Source organism: Nilaparvata lugens, chromosome X, assembly GCF_014356525.2.
Source record: "Nilaparvata lugens isolate BPH chromosome X, ASM1435652v1, whole genome shotgun sequence".
NCBI classification, from domain to species: Eukaryota; Metazoa; Arthropoda; class Insecta; order Hemiptera; family Delphacidae; genus Nilaparvata; species Nilaparvata lugens.
The window spans coordinates 13,145,005-13,170,892 of NC_052518.1; the positions used below are offsets into that span (position 1 = coordinate 13,145,005).

At 34.2% G+C, this 25,888-nt stretch overlaps 1 protein-coding gene across 1 annotated transcript; it reads right to left on the reverse strand.

Moving 5' to 3' along the window:
* LOC111057423 (homeobox protein engrailed-1a-like) lies at window positions 1-25,888 on the reverse strand. The gene is made up of 2 exons (XM_022344848.2): window positions 24,868-25,888; window positions 1-3,586 (listed from the first exon to the last, which is right to left on the reverse strand). Exons 1-2 carry the CDS (start codon window positions 25,712-25,714, stop codon window positions 3,225-3,227), a joined length of 1,209 nt encoding a protein of 402 aa, XP_022200540.2. The 5' UTR covers window positions 25,715-25,888; the 3' UTR covers window positions 1-3,224.

Sequence of the window (25,888 nt, forward strand, 5' to 3'; positions counted from 1 at the left end):
TTGTTTAAAGTACTACGTTGTATTTTTTACAATCTCAATAGCTTGTTCGACTCTAATAAATAGTAACTTGCAAAATTTCATGTTCAGCAACTTATTTGAAGCTTATACATTAGCTTAGTCTATTATGGCTGGTTCTTCAATTTTACAGAAATCACGAATGCTGCTATAGAGTTTGCTACCTGAATACATCGTAATATATAAACGCTTCATCTGTATGAACTTAAATAACTCTTTGAGTATTCTATTTACATCTGATTTCAAGGAAAGTTTGGTCTCAAAATAATTACATTTCCTATGATATTGTTCAGCTTTACATTCGACACATACATATTGAATAAAATATTAAAAACTTCAATAAACTAACATTTAATTACAATAAAAATAAGTAAAAATAGGAATACTAGGTTACCATAGAAATAGAAAAAGAAGTGAGATCTTTCAACTTCATAGAGTTGATTCCAAGAAAAGTAATTGAAATGAGAATTGTAAGATACATAAATTCTCTCGATTCAGTAGATTAAAAATTTTATTTAATTGGAAGATACATTTTTGAACCATATATATAATTTCATTTGTGTAGAACTGTCAATTATTATTTGAAGACATTACAAATGTGGTGAATCTGTACATTATAAACAATAAAATTGGGTCAACACTGATTTATCGAGAAAATTAATATATCAGTCTCCATAAATATGTATTTTTCTTCATGTATTGCACATAACTTATTCACCCATTGTTCCTGTTGCATAGTTTTATTTATTATGATAAAATTTATGAATTCAGAATGGAAATTACCAGTAGAGCAATAATCTACAACCATAATTACATATATTTCATAGAAAATTGTAGTGCTGCTAAAAGCTAAGGAATAATGAAGTAGAAGTTTCCAATGTTTTGAAAATAATTATTGATTTCATGATTTGAATAAAGGAAATTATATTGTGATAAAAATAAAATGAATCGACTTACAACTATGTATTTTTACATTATAAATTCTTATACAAAAGTTTCAACAGTTTGGAAGACTTTAAGATTATTAAAATACTATGTTTTTTTGTTGGTGTCATGACATAAGTTAATGTGGAATACTAGCCAGAATAATTATTCCAAAGAGGCATTCTATATTTCATATCCAGAAACAACCAACAGTTTTCCTTGAATTTGACTAGTTCGTTGCTTACATTACTTAGAGAAATAACGAAATTATTTACAAATAATCTACTCTCATATCTAGATATATGAACTAGCTACAATAATGGCGACGGTTCATATATCTGTTTCACTAAATCTATATTTCTGTACACGATATCGTAAATTATTATTTTCAATATAAGTACAATATTGATTCCATTCGTCTTCTTTCCATTGGAGATATGGTTGAGATATTTTGACGTTGATTTGATGGAAAGTAAACTGTTTCTTTAAATGAATAATCAATTGTAAAACTGAATTGTTTGATCATTCAATGTAGGTAGTTTAGTCATATGAACGACATTATCTTGTGAATAGAATCCAAACTTTTGAATATCACTAAAATTCTTGTGTTATAATTATTGATTTTGGTATCGCTTTAAATTGTACTCACTACGTTTATCGTTCACTCTTGTATATTATGGGACTTGAAATTATTGTTTTTTTTTTCAAAAATACAATCACAATCATGTAATTTCATCACATTCATGCTTTTTGACGTGCAGTATATTTCAATATGATCTTGTGATACTATTACAATTATGTAATTTCATCATATTTATTCCCATTGTCGTGCAGTATATTTCAATATGATTTCGTTTAGATAACAAGGAAGGATCTGTAACAAAGGCGAGATTTTGTGATGAAAAGTTATTGGATGTAACAATATTATTTCTAGTTTAAATCACATAACCTTATCTTTTATTCAAACTGAAAAATACAAGGTTTTTAAAACCACCTAAAATTAACATTCACGTTATATGTGTTCCAGTATCTGATAAACTACAATAAGTTACTAGAAACACACATATTGAAATATTTGGGATGCAGGACTTCTGTAATCTTCATTAACAGACTCTCATTCATATCCTTGATTCTCGAAAATTATTTACAGAGTTATATATAAGTACAGCGCACAAGAAGATATGAACAAGAAAGTATACACAAAACAAAAGATATAGAAGAATTCAATAGTAGCAAATTCATTTTCGATTGATTCCAAATAATATTCATTCAAGAAGCAAGGATATTGAATGATTTACTACTTGAGTAGTCATGATAATGTTTTGAAGACTTTGAGGCCTATCTTAGTTCAAACGATTCTTGAAATGAGAATAGATAGATTTTTTGCATTTTTATACATTATAAATGTGATAAATTACAATTTTTCAGATATGAATTGAGAAATTCATCAGCATTTTTTCAGAGAGAACGTGATTTTTATCATATTCATTCAACATTTTTATGACTTATTATATAAATGGAAGAAACAAGTATTAAGTCAATCTTATTAAGTCAACATCAAATGGCGTTTTTCACCTAGTCCAGTCTTAGTTCAAGTATTGTTCAATCCAATCACATTCTTTTCCGCTACTCATTGACTCCTTTTGGCGAGTTCATATCAGGAATATTCTCAAAGAAATTCAAATATGAATTCAACCAATCGATTGTTTCAATTCAAATGTCAATAATATTAAATTAATCGCAGTTATCACCTACTCAACTCAGTTCTCCAACCATGATTGTACCCTACTTGGAGCTAATCATCACGCAGTAAGCTTACTTTTGGTTTAGCTAATGTTTTACAGTTGAGCTCTGCTCACGATGGATTCATATCATGGAGTGATAAGGTTAGACATACAAACTCCATTCGTTCTTAACAATGATCCTCCATATCCTCAGAAAGTTTCTGAGAAGCAAACATTTCCAGTTAATTTGGCAGTTGTTTTAAGGTTCACCACCATACACAATAAAACTATTTAACAACAAAATAATTTAAGAAATGGCTGACAATATATGGTTTTATCCAGACCGATGTGGGGATATTGACCACATCAAGGAAGTTCACATTCACTAGTAATTTTGCAGTTAATCACTGTATACAATTGAATCATGTAGCCATGTGAAAGTTTACAAATGAATAAGAAGGTATTACCAAGTTCCGAAAGAACTGGTTTCATCAAGTACCAAAACCTTATACCCCTGCAAATCATCCGAGTGGTTTTCAGTAAATTTTCAGTGTCACTTTTTCACTGTTGCGAAGGAACGGATGGCACAGATGTCACTGACGAAGAGTTCTCATCCATCTCATCGTCACTCATTGGCACAGTGCTGTGATTATACAGTCCTTGCGCCATCAGCTGTAGCGCGAGCGGATTCTTGACGCCGGCCGCCTTTTTGATCTTGGCTCTTTTGTTCTGAAACCAAATTTTGATCTGCGCTTCGTTGAGGTTGAGTTCGCGGGCGAGTTCGCGTCGTCGCACCTCCGAAAGGTACCTGTTCTCGGTGAATTCGCTCTTGAGCCGCGACAACTGATCGCCACTGAACGCGGTTCGCGGTCGCTTCTCCTCGGTTCGTTTCTCTTTCCGCTTTATCCGGCGAGACCTTGGACCTGCAACAGAAAACGACAAATCGGTTGTGAGAAAATTGTTCACGATCAAAGCGAGTGATTGTTGTTGGTTGGAAGGAGAATGATAGCTTGTGTAGTGGCGTTCAGAGGTTCTATATATCGATCAAAGAACTGCACATATAGTTCGTTTACTCCGGATTCTCATTGAATTCCACTAAATTAATTATTAAGTAAATTCAATTTCCTCAGTTGGATGATGTAGATAGGTATCCACTGAATATTCACAGTTACAAAAATCTTGGAAACTGAAAATCTAGAACTGATAATCAGGAGTTAAGAAAATAAACTCAGAATTTTTGATAGAGCTAAGAGAATGAGAATTCAATAAAATGTATTTTGTCCCATTAAATGGATTATGAAAACGTCTCAAAATGCTATGAAATTCAGAACCTCAGAATTTTTAATTTTTTTTAAATGTTCCCTCTCAACTCCATGATAGAAGGTGATGGAGCTGAGATCCTGTTTTGTGCTGTCCTGTGCGAAAGATTGACAATCTTATCCCAAGATATTTTCTATTGAAAAGTGGATTCAATCTAGCGAAGAATAAAAAGACTTTGTTTAGAGTTGAAAACTTTGCTTTTGAAAGAAAACCCTTTCTGGAATGTTCATTGCTTTTTCGAACTCATACATTCTCACTATAAACTTCAACTTCTTCAAGCATTATTCTGTGAGTATCGGAGACTATTGCACTTCAAGATAAACACCAATAAAATAGTGGAGTGGTTGGTGTATGGTACTGAGGAAGGAGGTAAACTTACTTGGAAAAAGTATGTTCATATTAAATTCTTCGGAGAGCGAAAAACTTCACTGAACAACTTCATCACAGTTACTGACTGTTTAGGTAGAAGGAGATGGTAAATTTATTAGTTCAGAATACAGGAAAAAGGAATGAATTATGTGAAATATCATTGTTCATTTTAAAAATCGCGGAGAGAAATGAAAATCACCATTATTAGGTTACTAACAGTAGTAATATTGGGTTACAATAATTTTAGCTACTATCAGAGCATCAAGAATGACTTATGTTACCAAGTTCCACAAGTTTATTATTGGAACATGATAGAATATAATACAGAAAGTAGTACATGGTGTTAAATAATAATGTTTATTCTCGATTTTGCATAGAAAAAAGGTAAGTTGTTAAACAGCATCATTACAGATACTAACTGTTGGGAATAACTCATGTCACAGAGTTACACAAGATCAGTTGATATTGTTTGAGCATTTGACATTGCGGGTGGGACGTGGTGATACAAACTTCCATTGTCAGCTGTATGAGACTCGCGAACACAACTGTGCGAATTGGTTGTGAGACAACAGACAAGCCTAGGGTGAGCCTGCACTAGTGATTGTGAAGAGGTTAGTTAGCGTTTCTGGGGTTGCGCCTAAGTAGCCAACATGCACACTGAAATTTATGAGCCTCAACGCCAACCCATCAGTCGGGACTTCCCCTCTCTCTCTGCACTGTTTGCAAGTATCCAGCATAATTATTCATGATGGAAGGGATGCCATCCACAAAGGACAAACAGAAGCAGCTTCTCTTTCGCCATTTGTTGGACGGGAGCGGCTTGACTTGTTGCTTTTTCCTCGGATTGTTGTAACAATCATGCAGGGATAGGGGACCACCACCGAAAAATCACAAGCAACAAAGTCATTCACCCACCATCTGTTAAACATTTCCAGAACTGAATTGCACACTATGTTGAGAGATATTGCGAAATAATCAAGCCATTGGAATAACAGCACAACACATTGGTGTTTTCAATATGGATATTCATCTCTAATGTAATGAAGGAAAGAATTGGCTAATACACGTACGGGATAGGATACTACCGGATAATATACTATAATACACGTACGGGATAGGAAATTCACGAATGACGCATCATCAGGCCTGAACTACTGGACTGATTAATCTGAAATATTGCATACAGATTCTTGATTCACCGAGAATGGTTATAGGCCTTTTTTAACTCTTCAAGATTTCAGTAGGTCAAGTTTTCAGTTTGTCAAGTTTTTAATCAGAACCTTGCGGAGCACGGGTTACCTGCTAAGTTGAGAATAAATAATATATGCCAACTTTCAACAAAACTGCTAATATATTTTTGAATGACTTACAGCCAAGATGCATATTCATCTATATTATGCAGCATCTATATTATGTGTATTGTATTGTTCTATGCTTCTATTGCAATGGAATAGATTGTAAGAGTTGTATGAGAAATATTGCATTTCAAGCTGAAGATGCTGAAGCAGTTCGAGCTGAAGATGATTTGCGTTATGATTGAATAGAGAATAGCAAACTGATATGTTTGCTTGAATCAAAGAGGGTAGAATATTCTATCAAATTTAAGAATTCAATCGAAATGCATGTTTTGTATATAACCTTAAAACTTCAATAAGTTCAATTTTATTCCTAGTCAAATTATATTCAATGATAGATAGCTATTCAAATATTTGCTAGCAAATTTAATATTCTCACAAGCTATGTTTTTTTACAGATTCAATGTTATCTCAGTTTTCAGTGAAAAAGCAATTCGCAACCTACTATATTTGTTCTTCGAAACTAATTAGTAATGAAGAAAGGATTTGACTTATCAATGTTTTCCAAAGATTTGTAACCAAATGAATAATTTTCTGGGATTCATCACTGTTCTCAGAGATAAAAATCATGATACCTTAACTTGCTTCAGTTTATCTTCATAACATAGATGGAATACATAATTTATTCATGAGAATATTGAGATTCAATAATCATGACAGTCTCATAATGATTATGAAGTTGCACAAGACTGTGTTTCTATTTTATCTGGGTTTTGTAGGATGGACAATGCTGACTTCCAAAACGGTATCAATCCGAAAATAAATCAATTAACAGTTCAGTTTACAGATGCGTGTGTTGTTTTGATTGAACGGATAAGAAGGAAACGTTAGAAAAAGGAGGATTAGGCTCTGTTGTTGAGAAGGCTAGACAGTGTTGACTTCCGAGATGATTTCAACTTTGATCTATTCTGAAAAGGGCTTTGTCAAAGATATATGTTAGGATAAAGATAGAGATAGAGGAATGATTGGTTGGTGATGACAGAGATGAGCCCTGAAAGGGTCAGGTGTGAACGAAGAGATGCTGAGCTCAGAGTTGACACACCAACCGTTGTGATCTCAGCAGATGCTTTTAGGAAGCTGACGAGTGATGCTCTTACCCGACAAAAGCGAATTTGCAGCTCGAAAGCTTCCATCTCTACCACATACAATGCATCACATGGACCCCACACCTATCTCTACCAATGAATAACTGAAATATTCGCCGACTTCCCGCTGACTCTGACCACCCATACAAACGTATCAACTCTCGCCGCATTACAATAATTGATATGAAAAAGCACTTTTCACCCAAACACTGTCTTTGTGATAGGGATCGCAACACTGTCTTTACATAATGGAAACGCCGACCCTCTACAGCTGTCCTTTGTATATTGAACATGACTTACAAGACAGGATGACTATCGGTTTCAGTTGAGTTGACACCCCCTCTCCCCTGAACTAAACGAAGACAGTTTAATTTGACTATATTTCCTGGTTTGCTATGTGACAGAAATCGAAAATAGAATCATGAATAGACGATTATTGATACATCTCAGTATTATTGAAGAGACTTGAGAATTTGTCGATATTCCACTTTAGTTCAATTATAATTAAAATAAATGGTTCATAATGGTAAAATTATTCAAGAGAATAACCCATGTAGGCTAGATCATTGTTGGAATAATAAATAAGCATTGAACGTATTGAGAATATTAAAAGATAAAAGTAGAATAGAGTGTCTTCATATTACTCTTATTCCAATATTGTGCTTATCAAGAGTAGGCCTAACATGTGAAGATTCCGAATATCAATAGTTGACAACTATATTTGATTAAGATGAGGATGTTTTAAACATATCACTATTTATTAAATATCACATCTCATGATAATTTGCAAATATGATGATATGCAAGCCCATTGTTCATGAAGGTAACAAAGCTTTGAACAGGGACAGTGTTTATTAGAGAAAATTAATATTTTGGAAAGAAATCAAGAAAAGACAATTCTGATTCTCTGATGAATAAATTCCATAGAACCAATTTGATTTGATAGAATCCAAAACATTATTCCTTTAAACTGAAGTGCCGTTTTTTCTTATCATGTATTTGTATTGAAGGGAAGCACATGTAGATGATTTCAATAAAAAATATTCATATTTTTTTAAAGAAAAAGTAATTGGAGAAAATATATAACAGTCGGTATGCAGAAGTCAACTACTATGTAGCGCACAATGACATAATGAAAACTTATTGAACTGTTCCGAGAGTAATTAATTTTCAAGCACGGAGTAAGCTGATTGAAACTTATTAGTATGCAGGAGTAAGTTATGTGATATGCAATACTCCACTTGCTAGAAACAGTACCTGCATAATCAAACTAATCAGTTTATTAGGGAAGTAGTTACTACTGTACTTATTGTTAAGTGCAATCAATACTTATATTATTATTATACACATAAATAGTCATTACTGAGCATTATGTTTTTATGAATAATAGTCGTACTACTCTGTAAATGATACATAATATATTCAAAATGAAAAGGTTGAAATGTAACAGCAGCTGTATGATCAAAACTATCTCAGTAAAATGAGCGAATCGGCATATTAATGTCATTATTGATTGATATAAACATTAGTATATTTATTCTTCTCAACCCAACTCGTTTGAATGAATAAAATCTACTATTTATTCTAAATAAAAAGACTGAGAAATTGTCAAAAACCACAGATTTACGGTGTCGGTTGTAACTCCATTGTCAATCTCTGATAAACTAACCTACTATTTATTCATTATTCTTTCTCAAAACAATTCATAAGATTATCCTAAAACGTTGAACTTCCCGCTCATTATTCAAAGCCCACAAAATCAGATTCTATATCATCTCCAAGTTCAGATGAGATATGAGAAAATGTCTATTTATTTGTGAATTATATTGAGAACAATTAGCAGTGGCAGTACAAAATTGTTCTGTTTTCAACTTAGCATGCTAGTTCTACGTTTCCAGTGGCATGTAATGTATGGGAAACTGGAAGCAAGTACTAAGTTACACTGATTTATAATGGCAGCCACTAGATTGTGGTAAGAACTGAAAAAGGAGCAGGGAATTAATGAGTTCTCTGGAGTGAGATAATTGGATCATTAATTTCGCTCTTTTTCTGTATCTGTTATCAATCAGAGCTGACCAGCAAAGTATGGGTTTGCCAGTATGACTTAATAATTTGCAGCCTAAGTACAAGCTGATCTATTCAGGCAGCTGGATGGAACAAGACGTTACAATGAATCATCAGGCTTCAAGTTATGTAGGGGATGTTGGCTCCGACGTACCGGTTCCTGAAAGCCAATGTGAGCCAGTTTTTCGGGAGGTCTGGTGGTTGGTGGCGATGTCTGGTGTCAAAAACTCGAACTAACAACACAAAATTGCCCTGTTCACAGTAGTCACCATACAACAACGGCTCGCTTCTCTCTGTATACCTCAATCACACATCTCTTTATCCTATTCTCAATCTTACTCACTCACTCTCTCTCTCTTTGGTAGACGGTTAGTGGGAAGGATACTTTGAGTATTCTTTCCGAAGAATGGACAACTCTTCTTTCCCTTATAGGTACTTCTGTCCACGGATAATAATTGGTCAAGTTGCACGTATTGAACTGTTTTAATGTAACTTGTCCATTTGAGTGACGATCTTATCTCTAGCTCTTCATTCTTCAATTAGTGCACGTAATGTTCATAAGATGAGAAGTCCATTTTACAATGACGTACCATTCGATAATCACAGAAATATACATCGATTGAGTAGCTCGAGTGCAAAACTGTAGTGCTTAGAGTAAAACTGAGTCTGAAAGTGCAAAATCTGTAGAGTATCAGAGATTCAAATTGATAAATGAATTAAACTATTACTTTTGGGTTTTATAATATTAAAAAGATAGGGCTCATCCTATTTCCAATGCATGTACACCCAAACTATTTGTTTCATTTCCTTTGAAGATCTTCCTATCCAGTGATCTCCTGCATTACAACATGCTTCTTGCACTAAACCTAACTTGAGGATGTTTCACACGCTCTAGCTTATCGGCTGATTCTAACCTATAGCTAAAACCTAAATCATGTGAAAATGGATAAAGATGGGGGATATTGTGGTCTCCTTCTATCTTCATTTTCTCGTTATAGGATGTGATTATAGGTTTGAATCGGTCGAAAAGTTTAAACATTTGAACCAATTCATCACATGCTATTGCAAGAAAGCTTGTGGAATAATTTGGTGTCTCAATATACAGGCAAAACACCAGGATGAAAATTAGGAACTCATATGCTCCAAATACATAGTGATCTTTTATGATCATATACATATGATCTTTTAATGAAGTAAATAATAAAGGATGAAAACTAGGAACTCATATGCTCCATATACATCGTGATCTTTTATGATCATATACATATGATATTTTTATGAAGTATAAAAATAAACATCTTAAACGTTTTACAGTAGAAACATAACCTATTTTTTTGAGATTTTATAAATTTATCAAAATTTGGGAATGGAATAGATTTGGGCCAAGCCTGTTGTTCCTTCCTAATCATATTGATTTATATAATTTGTGATTCTGTCCACGAATGAATAAATAAATAAATGAATAAATAATTGAGCAGTGATGATAAATGTGTCATTATTTAATGATTGTAATAGTTCTATAAGTTTAATTGCGTTTTCTTCATTTTATTTTTTATAGTATTTTGTATGATAAAAGAGGCTTCAGGTCGCAAATTCCAGTCGGTGATAGAAAGTTTCATTATTAGTGTTTTTAAAAGCGCAGTATCAACACCTAGGGATTCTTGCGCTATTACTGATGAGGTACCCACGAAATTTGTTCTCTTCCAATAAACCTAAATCAAGCAAAAGGCATGAACTCTGGCCAGCAGGCGCAACTGAAACCAGACTCAAGGCAGGCTACGTCCGGGCTTCAAAGCAGTGGCACATTAATTAAACAGGGAATTAATTAACGCAACGCCTTGAAAGGGGTGGTGGATAAGGGTGATTGCGAAGGGAGGGGGTGTTTGAAGGACCGGCGTTTATTTTTAGGGGTGCTAGCTCTGACTCTGGCTCTGCAGAGGCCACATTGACCCTTGTCAAGTGTCACAGAGGAATTTCTAGTGTGGCAACTGCATGCTTTATTCAAACAATCAGCCCCTTCTATAATTACGACTTGTCAGTGTTGTCAACATCTGATATTGCCTTATTACATGGCCATCTAATAACATAATCGCTCCAATTTCATGCCCAAGTAATTGCTAATGATAGTTATTGCCAATTGCATCCTCACAATCATTTTCGTGCTTATTTTTCAATCGTTATATCGACTAGAAATATTCTCAATCAAAAAATACAGTCACCGGTGTTACTTGATTATTATGCTATTTCCTGGATAGATATAGCCATTTGTGGAATGTGGAGTAATTACTGCTCATGAAAGATGTAGTCGAAAACATTTTGATGCAAAAAATAAGATTAAATGGAAATATTAGGTGGAATTTGGAAGTTTTCACCTATCAGCCTCCTTAATGAAAATCAAGAACCCTACCTAAATCAAGTATCTTCTGAATTATGGAATATTTGATATGATAGCATTGTATTCACAGTTACTGTACAGTACAAGGTAAAAGAGTAAAGATAGATTCCCATACAACAGTGACAGTAAACAGTGGAAATATAATTCTCATAGCTTTTGATGGGATTATTCATACTCGCTCAGCCGGACTCAATAAGGAAATATAAGGGAGAGTCGAAATATAACTTCTAGGCATCATATTTTCACTGTTCACTGTCACTGTAGTGTGCGAATGTAGCTTTAAAAGAAGATTTCTTGTAGGAAATTCGAGGCTTTTGATTTTAATTTTTGATTATCTAGAATGTGAAGTTTGAAACATTACCTTTCCTTCCTAAGGATGCCGCCTTAGGTTTGTGTATGGATTATGGGAGAAATGATATGAACCTACATGTTTAGTTGGGTTCCGAATCACCGGAGAGAAATGATTTCGCAACTCTCAAATCTATGATAGCAGAACAAGCCTCAAGCAGACACCGTTCCAATTGGAGAACTAACAAGACGTTGCTTATCTCAATTTGTGTAATAAGAGGAACTTGTTTGCGAGTGGGCCTGTACAAGGAGGGTTTTGATCATCATAAGTAAAACTTCAATAATATGACACATCTATGAATAGTCCTTCAAGAAAAGTTTCTTCAAGTAGCTCTATCTGTTTGATAAATCAGTCTTGCCCACGAAATACAAGGTTCACTACGATCTCAGGCTCAAATTCAATATAATTTGAATAGAATAACAGGGTACTAGTGTTGCTATATAATATCATATAGCTGTAATTTGAATAGAATAACAAGGTAATAGTGTTTCTATGTAATAATATCATATAACTATAAATATATAATATCAAATAGCCCTACAGACATGTCAAATTCAAAAGTACGACTATTGAAGAATCGAATTCTGGAAAAGCTTGGAAACTGTATTAGACTTGAGGAAACCTCTAGGTGTTTGAGCAGTTGGTTACAGTGTCTTGCTAGAGTTTCTTATTAAGGCAGGATGACACCGCAATATGCGAAGGAGGAAGAAGGGGCTAATACAAGTGGCAGTGGCAAGACAAGAGTGCTCTATACATTTGTGGTCTACTAAAAGCGCGTAGGCCTACATACCCTACCACTCCACCCCCTATCGCGTCCCTACACCACACAATAAGCCCTCTAAGTAAAGCAGACTAATTTGCTAAAGCTGTTTATAGACTTCTCGTCTCACACCCTTGGGGGTTGTGCTGGCAATTCTTGCAGTAGCAATGGCGGTTCACATACGCTCTGTTCATTCAGAATTCATTTATTCATCGACATTCATTCACTTCCCCGCTTAGTGAATGCTGTGATTTCTATGAGCGTAGGGTCGGGCGTCAACATTACCGCTTCCGTTGGTCAAGTCAATTTGTGATTGTTAGAAGCTAACTGAATTATTCTCATGCATACTGAGAATATGTCAGTCACACTATTATTTTGCACATTCATTGCAAACCAAAAGCTCACGATCTCTAATCAATGCAGATTCTGAATAGTTGCATAAATAAAACCTTCCCGTGAATTGGTAATTGTTCAGATGACGCGAATCAGTACAGTCAAATAAAAACAATTGAACACATGTAACAAATTCATCTAGTCAATCGAACATCCTGGCTTGTCATTCTAGACGGTCATTCATATTCTGGCTATATACTGTCAATATATTCAAGGGCCATATTCAAGGATTCTATCATGAGGACTGGCTGTAATTTTCAACTTTACTTATGAATGTTTATTATTTATCTATATAGCTTTGATGTATTTGGAATTCCTATGAGAAAAAAGCTCCCAACACCTAGTTTTGCTGTGAAAGCATTCAAATTTGTCAAATTAAATAAAAAAAACTAAGAAATTGTCAAATGTAATGCTATTGATGCTTTATGAAGATGAATAACTCACTTCATTTCATGCAGCTCTACATAGTCCTGGTTGGCCTCTTCAACATGATCTAACTAGAATGAATGACAGACTCGCCCCTAAAAATATACTGCAAATGATGGGTTTAATCAATTATATACATTCATGGATTTTATGATATGATCGTGATTAATTTTGATTTTCAATGCGAATGTGGAGTATGATTAATCAAATTGGTTTTTATTATCCATGATAACAGGGTACAAAAAATTCAAATCATACAACAACGTTACATCTTTTGCAAACAAAAAATCATAAATAAAACTTACAGATGAAATTGAATAATTAATCGTAATAACTAAATATAACTGCAATATATCGTAGTTACAGAAAATACAACATTATTTTTTCAATAAACTTCATGAAAACTCTCCACAAAGGCAAAGCCTGTGTGTGGAAGAGGGTCTTGACGATAATTGGCTAACGTCATTTCTATCTAAATTTGGGAAAGGAACAGTTTTGAGCTTTAAGCCTGTTGTTCCTTTTCCAATCATTCATAATTGAGAATTATATTGTATCTGTCAATGTATAAATAAGTAAATGAATAAAAAGTTAGAATGTCCTCGCACTTGCATCTATCGCAGATTCTTGGGTAAACCAGATATTAATATCGGAAAATATTTAAAGTTTTAAAGATTTAAAGTATAAAATATTAAGAGTTAAACAAATAATTTACTTAAATTAATTTCATTATATTTTTTTAATTCATCTGAATTTTAACACCATTTCCATAAACGTAGCATAACTTCCAACCCACTGTCTACCACAAAGCAATCATTGAGAAAGCCGAGTTCCAGTTTCCAGAGAAGGTTTAGTTGAATACAGCCTTCAAACATTCAGACGGAAACAAAGTAATATATTAGTTATGTAGAAGATTATCGAATTATCCTTTTTCCAAGTTGATAGACTGGAAACAACAACGGAGACCATTTCAAGTACACAGCAATAAAGTCTAAGCATAATAGTGGCAGCTGGTGATGCTACCATGCTGCAGGCAAACTATGAGGGTACGAATAGTCTTTTATAGTCAGAAATAATTATAATCTATAAAAGTAATTTTGTAATATGAGTATGCTGATTGAATAAGTGCTATGCTCATAACTTTTCATACTTGGCCCTATTTTCTTTTTCAGGCACTACTAGTGGCCTACTGAAAAAATGGATGACAGTATCCCCACTTCCTCAGCCTAGAGCCATCATGATAGTTATCAAAAGAATTCAATTAATTTTCAATTATAATATATGATCATACATCAAAGCAATCATGCTTGTACACTCTAATAACGTGTATATATTATCTATATTATTATCATGTGAGAATGGGCCTAATAATTGAGAATTGGTATCAGCTAAGTTTACTCGAAAGAAGCAAACGTTTTGCATTTCACTCAGTTTACAAAAAATATATATTCCATAATGTATTTCCCCCATCACTCTAATGTTCATTATTTTTGATTCATGTAACCTAATTGTGTTTATAGTCTGTCGTTGAAGAAGAATCGAGAATGTGGAACTTGAATGCAATGCTTATTTTGTTTTTTATTCTAATTTTGAACCTCAGATTATCTAGAAACTATGAACTATGAACTAAGAGTTCAAGCTACTTGTAAGGTATTTTCCATAATTATTGTTCAAAAATAAAAACAAAACATGTTTTCTATCTCAACTTGGTAAATTTCATGCAAGCTTTGTATTAATATCACCATGCAAGGACAAGTAGTATAAATGTTGTGTTTCCATGATGAGATTGTTGGAATGTGGATCTTAATTTTAGTGAATAGTTGATGCAAAATTCATATAAGAAAATTCTAATAATTAAAAGCATTCAATCTGCTTTTCGACTATTGATTATGATTTGGCCTATCAGCAGCATATAAAATGAATGGAAATTAATCTGAAAATTAATGTTTCCTGAAATTAATGTATTCTGAAAATTAATGTTTTCTGAAATTAATGTCTTCTGAGAATTAATGTTTTTGCAAATATCCCTTGCAGTTTGCAAGACTTCTACATTCTATTCGACGATATTCTATGATTCACATGAGAATAATTGAATACATTTTAAGAAGAATAATTGAATACGATGCATTCACACTTTCAAAAAACATGCTCACAGTAAAATTGAGTTGTTCTTAGTTCTAAATTCCATGATGAGTATTGTAGAGAGAAGCCTACTCACTCATAATCAAAGAGTGATAGCCATAATAAAACAATTGAATCATTGAAGAATTCAATTATTATTCTTCTTAATGTGAATCAAACTTGATATGACTATAATTTCAATAACTAAGCTATCCATGATGTTCAATAATCAATATACAGTAATAATATAAAAGGTCAATTGATTTTTCCTCTTTCATAAAATAAGTAATTGAGACTACTCATCAATATATCACTCATTTATTCATAGGCCCAGTGGGACTCTGGCTCATTGATTCGAATTTTTCGTTCAAGAAAATGGAGTCTATATAATGACGTAATGGTAACGTTGTGGGCGTGGCTTTGTTTTAGCACCTTATGTGTACTAGGATGTAATTGGTCAAGTTTGTGTGACGTATTAGTAGGCTAAGTGCCGGTTGCACATAAGCCTGTTAAATTTTAACCGGGATTAATTCCACGAGAACCAATCATAGAAGGCGTTTCTGAAAAGACGGCTTCTCGTGGAATTAATCACGGTTAAAATTTAACCGGCTTTTATGCTACCGGCACTTACAAATTTCAACTGATATTGAAATTGATTGGTTATCCGCAAAGAGAATTAAACAAGGCCTACCAGCATGATTATTCTACTTGTTTATTACATCGATCGTGTTTATTAATAAGATTTGATCGCACCTCGATATGTTTATTATTAATGAAAGTAGTTATAATATTGTTTTACATCAGGTTTTGGCTCAGATCTTGTGAAGAGAACTAATTCACTCAGGCCCAGTTGCACAAAAGCCGGTTAAACTTTAACCGTGATTTATTTCAAGAGAACGAATCAGAGAAGGCTTTTTTGAAAAGACGGCTTCCCTGATTGGTTCTCATGGAAAAAATTAAACCGGATTTTGTGCAACCGCCACTAAGTCAAGAAAAATGAGTAAAACACATATATTGATGCCTTGTTGAACATGAAAAGAGTTTATGAGTCAATTCGATCTATCAGCAACTATATTTTTTGATAGAAGTTATTATGAGAGAAAATATTCCATGTCCAACGTTTAGTTCATGGATATATTGACTGGGACTGTTAAAATAGTCTTATTGGCCAATAGTGTTACAGAGATTTATGACAAGAATTGTGATTTGAAAGGAATTGACAATTGGATCCATGAATTGGTCATGTTGCGTAAAACTTAAAGTGTGACTAACGCATACGCTCTTTGGATACGTATGAAAGGTTGACTGAGAGCATGTGCAATTTATTCCAATTCAGTCTACCTGTTTTTCTAGTTATGAAATTATAAGTTAACCGATACAAATTGGTTGCTTTTTTCCTACAACTACCAGATAACTATAATCTTTATCGAAGGCGAGATGTAGGCTGCTGCTTGTTTGATATTTCTTGATTTGAAGTTAATAAAGCTGTTATTCAACTAGTTTTTCTCCTCTGTTCATAGGTAAGCCTAAGCCTATTTAGGTTTATGACAAGTTATCAGCTATCAATTAAAAAATATAACGACTAGATCTATCGGCATCCTCGTTCATTTACAACATGATAATATCATGTTTACCAATCCAGCAGAACTTAGGCTACAGAATTATACTTCATTTATATAAACTCACACAGTATTCACGGATAGATGAGAGCGTCTAATGTTTTTTCTGTCCAATGTTTGAGTCTCAACATTTTAACGACTCACGATGAAAATTATATGTTAGAGTTGAACTGGAGAATATCGAGATAGCTGTTTCTGTTATTAAATCTGGCATAAGCTCAAGAAATAAATGCTAAAAAAGTTGAACCAGAGCCAATCTCTCAGCTTTAATTACTAGTTTCATGAGGAGTCAATTCACACTGGTCAGTGTCCGCAGTTAAATATGCAGAGGAGTGATCTCAACTCAAGCCTACCCATATAAATAGAATGTTACAATGACCGAATAAGCTAGTTACAAATTTGAATTGAATCACTCCTCGATAATAACTCATCAGCTTCCTAATGTAGTTGGGCTGTTTTTATGTCCCTCCACGAAGGATAGAAGTGTTTTTATTGCTCATGTTTTGGGGCCCGTGGAAGAGCAAAGGACCCAACCAAACGAGTGAGAATCAGATCATAAACCAGAGTCCGTTCTCAGAGCACAAAGGACGCTGAAAAACAAAATGGCTTCCTAGCCGAACGCCGAAAATGGTCGACAAAGAAGTTAATTTGAGTAGAGAGTGGAGTTGTTTTGAGAGAGGAGCCGTATCACCAATATAATGTTGTAATGTAATAATGACTATGCATTTATGCACCTATTGTGATAAGCGCATGTACTAATTCCATGAACGCATCATATTGAGTAAATCGTTGTTCAAAATATAGGAGAAACACATCTTTCCAGAGCAAGCCTATCATCCTCAAGTTGGATCGTTTTATTTCTCCTATTAAGAGACATAAATCCCATATCTATGAAGATTTAAATCTAGAGAGTTTAACTTGACAGTATAAAACAAAAGTGCATTTCAATTTCATCATCTGGGGCATGTACGGTACTAAAACGGAATCTAAAATACAGGTAAATATAAAAACATAATCACAGAGTTTTTTTTCAAGTTGAAGTTCCATTCAGTGTTCTAAAAGATAAATTGACTCTGTGTCTACAATGCCACTTATGTGCCGCATATGAGAATCTATTCAGGATGATGAATACAACCAGAAATTATAGTGTGTATACTATATTCTATACTCCCTGGTTATAACTTGAAATAAAACTAGAAAGTGTGATTTTATAAGATTGAAAAATAATTTTTCAATCAATTTAGTAATGAGGAGACCTATGTGGCATTAACTCATAAGAATGGATCAAAAAGGATCAATGAATGTCGATGACATTGTGATCGAGTCAAATAATTCAATTCTGATCTACAAATTGTAATATCTAGATGAATAGGCCACTACTAAGAATAATAATCAAATAACATAACAACTTATGGATTGATAATCGAACTCTGAATCATCAACACATTTGTGACCACAATGGGGTGGTGTGCAACTTGAGTTGAAGAAAGATAACGATTCTTCAATGTTGTTTTCCATCACGAACTGCTTATTATTAAGACAACGTTGTCACAGTGAGTGATTAATTAATTTATTGTAAAATATCTGACTGCTAGTCGTTTTTTCTAATAGCAAAAAGTGATATAACGATTCTATTTGAAATAGAATTTAATAATTTTCAATCACCGTCAATTTCAGGCTGGTTTCAGATAAAGTTGAAAACTTTAATGAATGTCTACAATTCATAGATTGAAACATTTATTGAGGAGTGTGAATTGTCGATTGCATGACTACGGTAGTCTCAGTTGAAAACAGGGAAAATTCGGCGCAAGAAGGAAATATACGATGAAAAGTCGCCCAAGTATTTTGTCTCTTATAAAGCAGACCCACAATCACGATCAATAGACAGGAAGAAAAGAAGCAGAAAGCGATTGGTGGGGCTTGTTCTGAAGGGGGAATCAGAGGGGCCAAAAAGGAGGAGAGTGGGGGGGTTAAAATAGGGGGACGGTGGCTCCCCTCTGCATTCCTGCGCTGATTGATTTCATGTTTCCTATTGAACTCGGTTCAATTCTATGCAGCTTATCTACTTCAATCACAATCATTCCGAATTCTAATTTCGTGAGGTAGTAGACATTATTGGATTAGGTGTCATTAGACATTCTAGATGTCGAAAATACTGGATTTGTTCATGTAACTTGTAGCAAAGCCCCAAAGCCCAAATTGGAACTTCAACACAATAGCTACTCTGTTCTAAGGTATTTTTGTAAGGATTGTGAACTATTTCAGAAGATTCTTTACTTAATTTCATCCAATATCGCATGATTATTGTTGATACAATATTCTCAAGTTTGAATAGTCTCCTAACACCAAGTTTGAAATGTTATTCAAGTCAAGAGCTCAACATTGATTAGATTAGTATTAAGTTGTCAAACTTCTTGTGATGACCACTAAATAGAAACCAGAACTAATTTTTTTTCTTATGTTGCTCTTTAATCGTCTGAAGTGTATTTGATTTTAGATGGGCTGTTAAGTGTTATTGGTTTCAATTCTATTTTAAATATGCTATATTCATCATGATACTTCCTACATTTAATACCACACTATCCATTTTCAAAATTGAAATTATATATTTTTGTAAAACTTTTCATATTTTGCAAGTATAAGTCGTAGGCAGGAATATGTGAATTTCATGGGTAAATAAAAATACAGTGTCAAGCTATGGAAAAGTGAAACTTCCTCTGTAGGCTACTCCTACCCAAAATCCATTCAAAACTCTTATTTTCCCAAAAATCGATAATAATAATAACTATGACAATATTTTCAACCACACTTTAAAGATCAAGTGTACCAAAATGGTACACAGCCATAGGTACTCCTATATGAATTCATTCACATAGAAGTTATTCTCCCAATGTAAGAACTGAAATTTCATTTTTTTGAAAAGCTCTTACGTGTGGATTTATAAACATAGAAGATATTCTGCACCAATCTAACTGCACTGATCACATAGGATATATTCTTTATTCCTCCATAAAATGACTATAGAACTATTTTACACATAGTAGGTATACTTCTATTAACTATTAATAGTTAACTATTAACTATTCACCAGGTTGTAGGGCTTCAAATTCTGAAGAAAATTATACCAAAAACGCAAAATTGAAAATGTTGACACATAGGAGGTTTCCTAAGACCAGCGACGATAAACATAGTCTATAGTCAACTCTGAATTAATCTTTTAAAAACTACCCAAGCGATACTGTTAACAACATTACGCTGTTCGTGAATATGTTTTGAGGTCAGAGATTACTTCTAAGAAACTTATAGGTTTGAAATAATAAAGTTCATATCAATCGGGAATAACAACAGTTGCTACTAAACAATAAAGGCTGAATCATTTCTTAATAGATTAGCCTACTAGACTTCTCAGTTTAAGTGGATTAGAGAAAAATTAGCGATAAACAAGGAGAGCAAGTCTCCCTTGTAATTATCAAGTGCATTATTCAATTTCTTAGTCTTGTGAAGTTTATAGACCTTTAAATGAATAAGCAGATTGAAAACTCCCAAAAATTTACTTTATTGTGGTGTTTTTCATTTGATCTATATCTTATATTCAACTCTATTTTTATATCGATATTGATTTGTTTTTTTTTTTGCTTGTATTATTCATATTTTATAGCCTATGTGAATATTCTAATATTGTATTAACTTTTTGATTGTAGCCTATTTGCTTTTTCTATTGTTATTTTTCTTTGTGAATTAGATGTTGTACCATTGGAAGTTGGATGAATAAACCATCTGAGATACTAAGCTTTTGTTCCACATTTCTGCATGCAAGTAACTCAGGTTTAGATAATACAAGTATTATAGTATAAGATAACGTTTTATTCTATGTATATTATAGATTCTGATTGACCATAATGGGAGCTTTGAAGGTGGAATGATGAGGGGGGAATGAAGAAAAAAATACAGTTAATGTTTGTAATAGAAAAGTCAGAACTATATTTTCCCATACATATTGAGTGAAAAAAATCTTGAGGAGTAGTTTTAGAATGATGTGTCTACCAATGGACAATAAAAATTCCTTGAATTGGTGCTGAGGGTCTATTATCTATCTGAAGGGAGGAGGGAGGAGGTTTCCTCCCTGACAATAAGATATTCTTGATTCTTGATTTTTTATTCTTGAATAGCGTCTGTATTTGCTCAAGACCATTGAAATAGCATGATTAGATAGATGTATCTAATCATGCTTTTTTGATGATCTTCAGCAAATACAGACACTATTCAGTAGCTGGCTTCTGGGAAACTATCATAGTAATAACAGTAATTGTAATCATTCAATAAACAAAGCATTAAAGTTCAACATTCCCAATCTATTCCTTTAAAAATAAGAGAGATAGGCTTATATTGAACGAAAGAAAGATAGATGAAGAAATTGAGCGAATAAACAAAGCAACTTTTCCTTATCTGTTAATGGATTTAATATGAGGAAACTGTCAAGAAATCAGCTACAGTAAATCAAGTTCATCACTCTGGTGCTATGCGGGACCTCCAGGTTTTTGGGTTTAAGAGATTCATTTATGGAAAACAAAATCAATGTGTTTAAACAATCTAGGAAAGACCAACGCAGATGTTTCTCTTCAATTTGAAATTCTTTCTACCTCCAGTCCAAATTAGTAATTGTGAAAGGATCCTGAAACGTATGTAAAAATATTGGGAATGTACCATAATTACACATCATTTATTATTTGAAATTTGAAAGATAGTAAAGCATCTTTCCTTCAAAAATAATGGATATAGAAAAAAACTACTAGGACATCAGTTTATTTATTCATGTAATTTGTCAATTTCCAATGATAAAGTGAACTCTCTCGAAAGAAAACCTCAATTCTAACGTGGAACCATTGAGTAAAGTCATAGAGGAAATATATTCTTATGCTATCTTTTCTCTATGACACAGTTTTAATCTGGGATAGTTTGAGCTCATACAAGGCTCTGAAAATGACCAAAGCAAGCTACTTTATGCGATTTATAAGTTTCTTAGACAAGAATTTGTAACACAGGTTCATCTATAAATTGTCTTTCAGGGCCACTTGGGGATCAATTCAAATAAGTACATACTTGGAAAAAATTCAAGCTTATGTTAGATGGATAGTAGGATATGTTCGAATTGATTCCAAATTGAATCTCAATTGTATTAAATTGAACATCTCACAACATCATTGCTTGGATGAGTTTATTATTGACTTTTCTACCCAAACATATTTTCAGAGTGTCTTTTTTCTTTAGGGCTACTTTTGAATATAAATAAAAATATGAATCTGAGTACCATTTTCATGTCATAATGGACTTAATAAAGCCGAAACATGCTGTGACTAAATATAATTTTAAAAAGGGTTCTCAGATTTATTTTTATCTATAAATTTACAGAGATACATGTATTGAAAACTGATTAGATTGACAAGTGAGGGATGTTGATTTGGATTCAAGTCTTACCGTTATTTATACAGTTATATAAAACGTTATATATACCGTTATTTATGCAGTTTTGAAAATTTTATAATTCGAGTGAAGAAGAAGTTATAGAAGTAATTTAAGTTATATTCGATGACAATGTGTAAGAAATCCAAGACTTGGCTATTCAAATAATGTAAACCCAGACAAAACATTTTTTGGCATTCAACTGAAAAGTTATAACTTATAGTCATGGATGTGAATCATATATGAAGGTCGTGAGTTGTGGATGAGTTACGAGCGTAGGGACTTGTGCATTATGTGAATATAGCCTACTATGTGAACAGTATGCTAGAAAAATATGAATTTTATAAATTGTTCTTTTCACTCAATTTAGACTTGACAATACCAATTTGTGGGGGTTCTGCTTGTGTATGATTTTAACTACAGATTTTTTTCAATTTGTGAAGGAACCGGAGAATGTAAGGATGCTAATATAAACAGGAATTCTACTTCATACAATGATAGGATTACAACAATAAAATTGTTCATCACCATCAAATTATTTTTGAAAGAATACGTAACTCTCTTTGTACAATAGTTTTGAAACGCTAATCAGGAATTATTGGGGTTTCATGTGGATTATTATCGAATATGTGAGTTGACTAATAAATCGCATTTAATGCTATACAATTTTTTTTTTTAAAGATTAAACTGTCAGATCGACGTATCCTAATTTCCTCCTATCAAGGAATGCATTCGTGACGAAAGCCGTCTGAAATTCAGTTTGCATTGCCACAATGAAATTGATTTCTACTATTCGTTGAAAAAGAATGATATTCCTATATTTTTTCAAAGTATACAGACAGGGCATAGACGTGAGCTAGAACGCTAGAGGGAAGGTTCATCAGTTACTGGAGCTAAAATAATGAAGTACTACTCCCTTCTAATATCTTCACTAAAAATATGTATCAGTAAGATTTTCAATTGCAGTCAGAATTGAATTTGAAAAATACAAGTAAATCGAATCGTAAACAATCTAGAGGTTCTTGGATCCAAATTATGTGTACTTATTGTAGACTACCTACTTACATACGTAATGTACCTTCTATATATTTTCAAAAGGCTACAAGCTCATGGGATAGAAAATTACAGAAAGAGTAAACAAATTTACTTAGAAACCGAAACCCAACAATTTTAATCAGGAGGATGAATGCTTTCCAAGACTAAATACAATATTTACCATGTATTTATATTACATACTCCAATAAGTTATATTTTCACCATTCTGAATAACACCACGCTCGGAAAGGTTTTGCAGGTTAATCAGAATAGGCAAGAATCAGAACACCAAGCTTAATAGGGATCAAACCTTATCTCAATAGAAGATAAATGACCATGATAACTGTCCTTATATATGACGACTTTTACTTAATATTTCTAGTGAATGATTTCTTAAACATTTACGATGCATGCATGATAATATGGGCTCACTTTGCACACGCTCACATAATTATACATTCCATTCTATAATGCAAATACTCACATGTCATTGTACATGCATTCTCATAAACATTCACACTTCATCATAATCAGAATGATAAGAAATAAGCAAGCAATCATGTGATGTTTATAGCAATCCATTTGCTTGAGTTGAAATTTATCTCTGAGATTGATAACCAAACGACTTAAAGGAAATGGACGAAGGCAGTAAAACACTGAATTCACTCGTAAATGGCTTGCAATACTGAGAATTATTGTGTTATTATTTTGCAACCATTATTCTAGACTCTAGAGAAAGTTAGAGAACTGTGAATTTGATCAGAGGAGGAGAGAGGTTCATTATGACTGTTTTGAATATTTTATTGAACTAAATTCAAGATAAAAGCACGTTATTACACTCTGAAATTCTTTTGGGATGATTAGAGAATATTTCTAGAGAGATTGAAAAGCGAAAAATGTAGAATTAAAAAAATTTTTTTTTTCATTTCATTTCAATCACAGGCTCTCACCGTGTATACACCTACTGTCATCTAATTATTGGTACAAGAGGTTATTTTGATTGAAAATGAAATTTTTTGAGGTTTTAGACACGTGGATTTGATTTTTTGAAGAGGATTCTGACTTTTTCTGAGAATTCTTTAAAAATGCTCTTCATTAGCAGTGTTTGAGGTTAACTGGTAATTAATTTGTGGATATACTGGGAGATATATGAGAGAAATTCATATTTCAACATCCAATCATAACATAGAACGAATCAGTATTTTTTAACATCGTAGGAGTTATTTGAAAGAGAGCACTCTATTGTAGCTTTATAATTGAGTGTTTAACGACTATTCTGGGATATATTTGGGTTAGATATATTGGGTTCAAATCTCAATTACAGACGGAAACAACAATAATTAAGTGATTCATGAATATCCTGAGTGATATTTATAATGAAACTTTGAATTAGAGACAAGCATATAATGTAGATAAATGAAGTTTAAATGTTATATGAATATGAATGAGTGCTTACCGGAGGAAGGTCTGTCGGAGTAGCGCGTGCAGTAGACCCAGGCCGGCCACTGTTGCTCGCCGGTGTCCTTGGAGGTGTCATCGGAGGTGTCAGACTTGTCGCCGCCATGCAGGCTGGAGGGTTTGGCGGGGGTGCGGGCTGGAAGCGATCCGCAGTCGCTGCTGCCAGCACTGGCTGCACTAGAGCACCGCTTTGGCGTCGCTGGACTCGGTCGCGGCGACTTGTCACGACGACCGAATTCCGGCCGCAAAATGTTATCCACAGAGAAGCTCAACGAGGTGGGCGCTTCTTGTTGAGGTTGAGCTTGTTGTGGTGAAGGTTGCGGTTGTCGGTTGGTTGGACTTGGTGATCTGGGCGGCGTGGGTGTTTGACAGTAGGAACAGTTGTTGACACTATTGTTGCCATGGCAGCTGTTGACAGACACCGAGCTGCACGCACTTTCCGGTCGGTAGTTGGCTGCTTCGGGACTGTGCAGAGGAGGGTAGCGACTATGACTGTTTCTGACCTGCTGCAGCTTGAACAGTCGATCAGGGCTGCAGCCGTGGTTGAAAAGGGGTTGCGGCTGCTCGGGCAACTTTGGCAGTGCTGCGGCTGCCGGGTGGTAGACGGCTGGAAGGTGCACGGGCAGCCGCGGAATGAAGCCGTAGACCAAGGAGAGTGAGCCAGACATCTCGACCGGATGGAAGGCTGCAGGAGACGCCGGCTGCGTCAGCAATGCGATCTGATGGAAGGCCGAACGCTGCTTGGCTGCAGCAGCCGGGGATGGAGGTCGACCTGATCCTGGACCTGGACCTGGACCGGGACTGGACGCGCTGCTCGGACTTGAGCGCTCCGTCTCGAGCGCCATCAGCAGCTCGAGCCAAGGCTCGTCGCACTGCCCGCCGATAAAGACATGCCACTCGCCACTCCACTCGCCACTCGCCACTCGCACTTGTCACTCGTTGGCTAAGGTGAAACGTCAAGTTGGGCCTCTCGACTGACAGCTCAAACTAAGACTTCACTCTTGCAAAACGTGTCCTGT

Coding starts and splice junctions, on each gene's coding strand:
- LOC111057423 (XM_022344848.2), bottom strand. CDS start 25,714: ATGGCGCTCGAGACGGAGCGCTCAAGTCCGAGCAGCGCGTCCAGTCCC. Junction 3,587..24,867: donor CTCCGACAGACCTTCCTCCG/GTAAGCACTCAT, acceptor TTTCTGTTGCAG/GTCCAAGGTCTCGCCGGATA.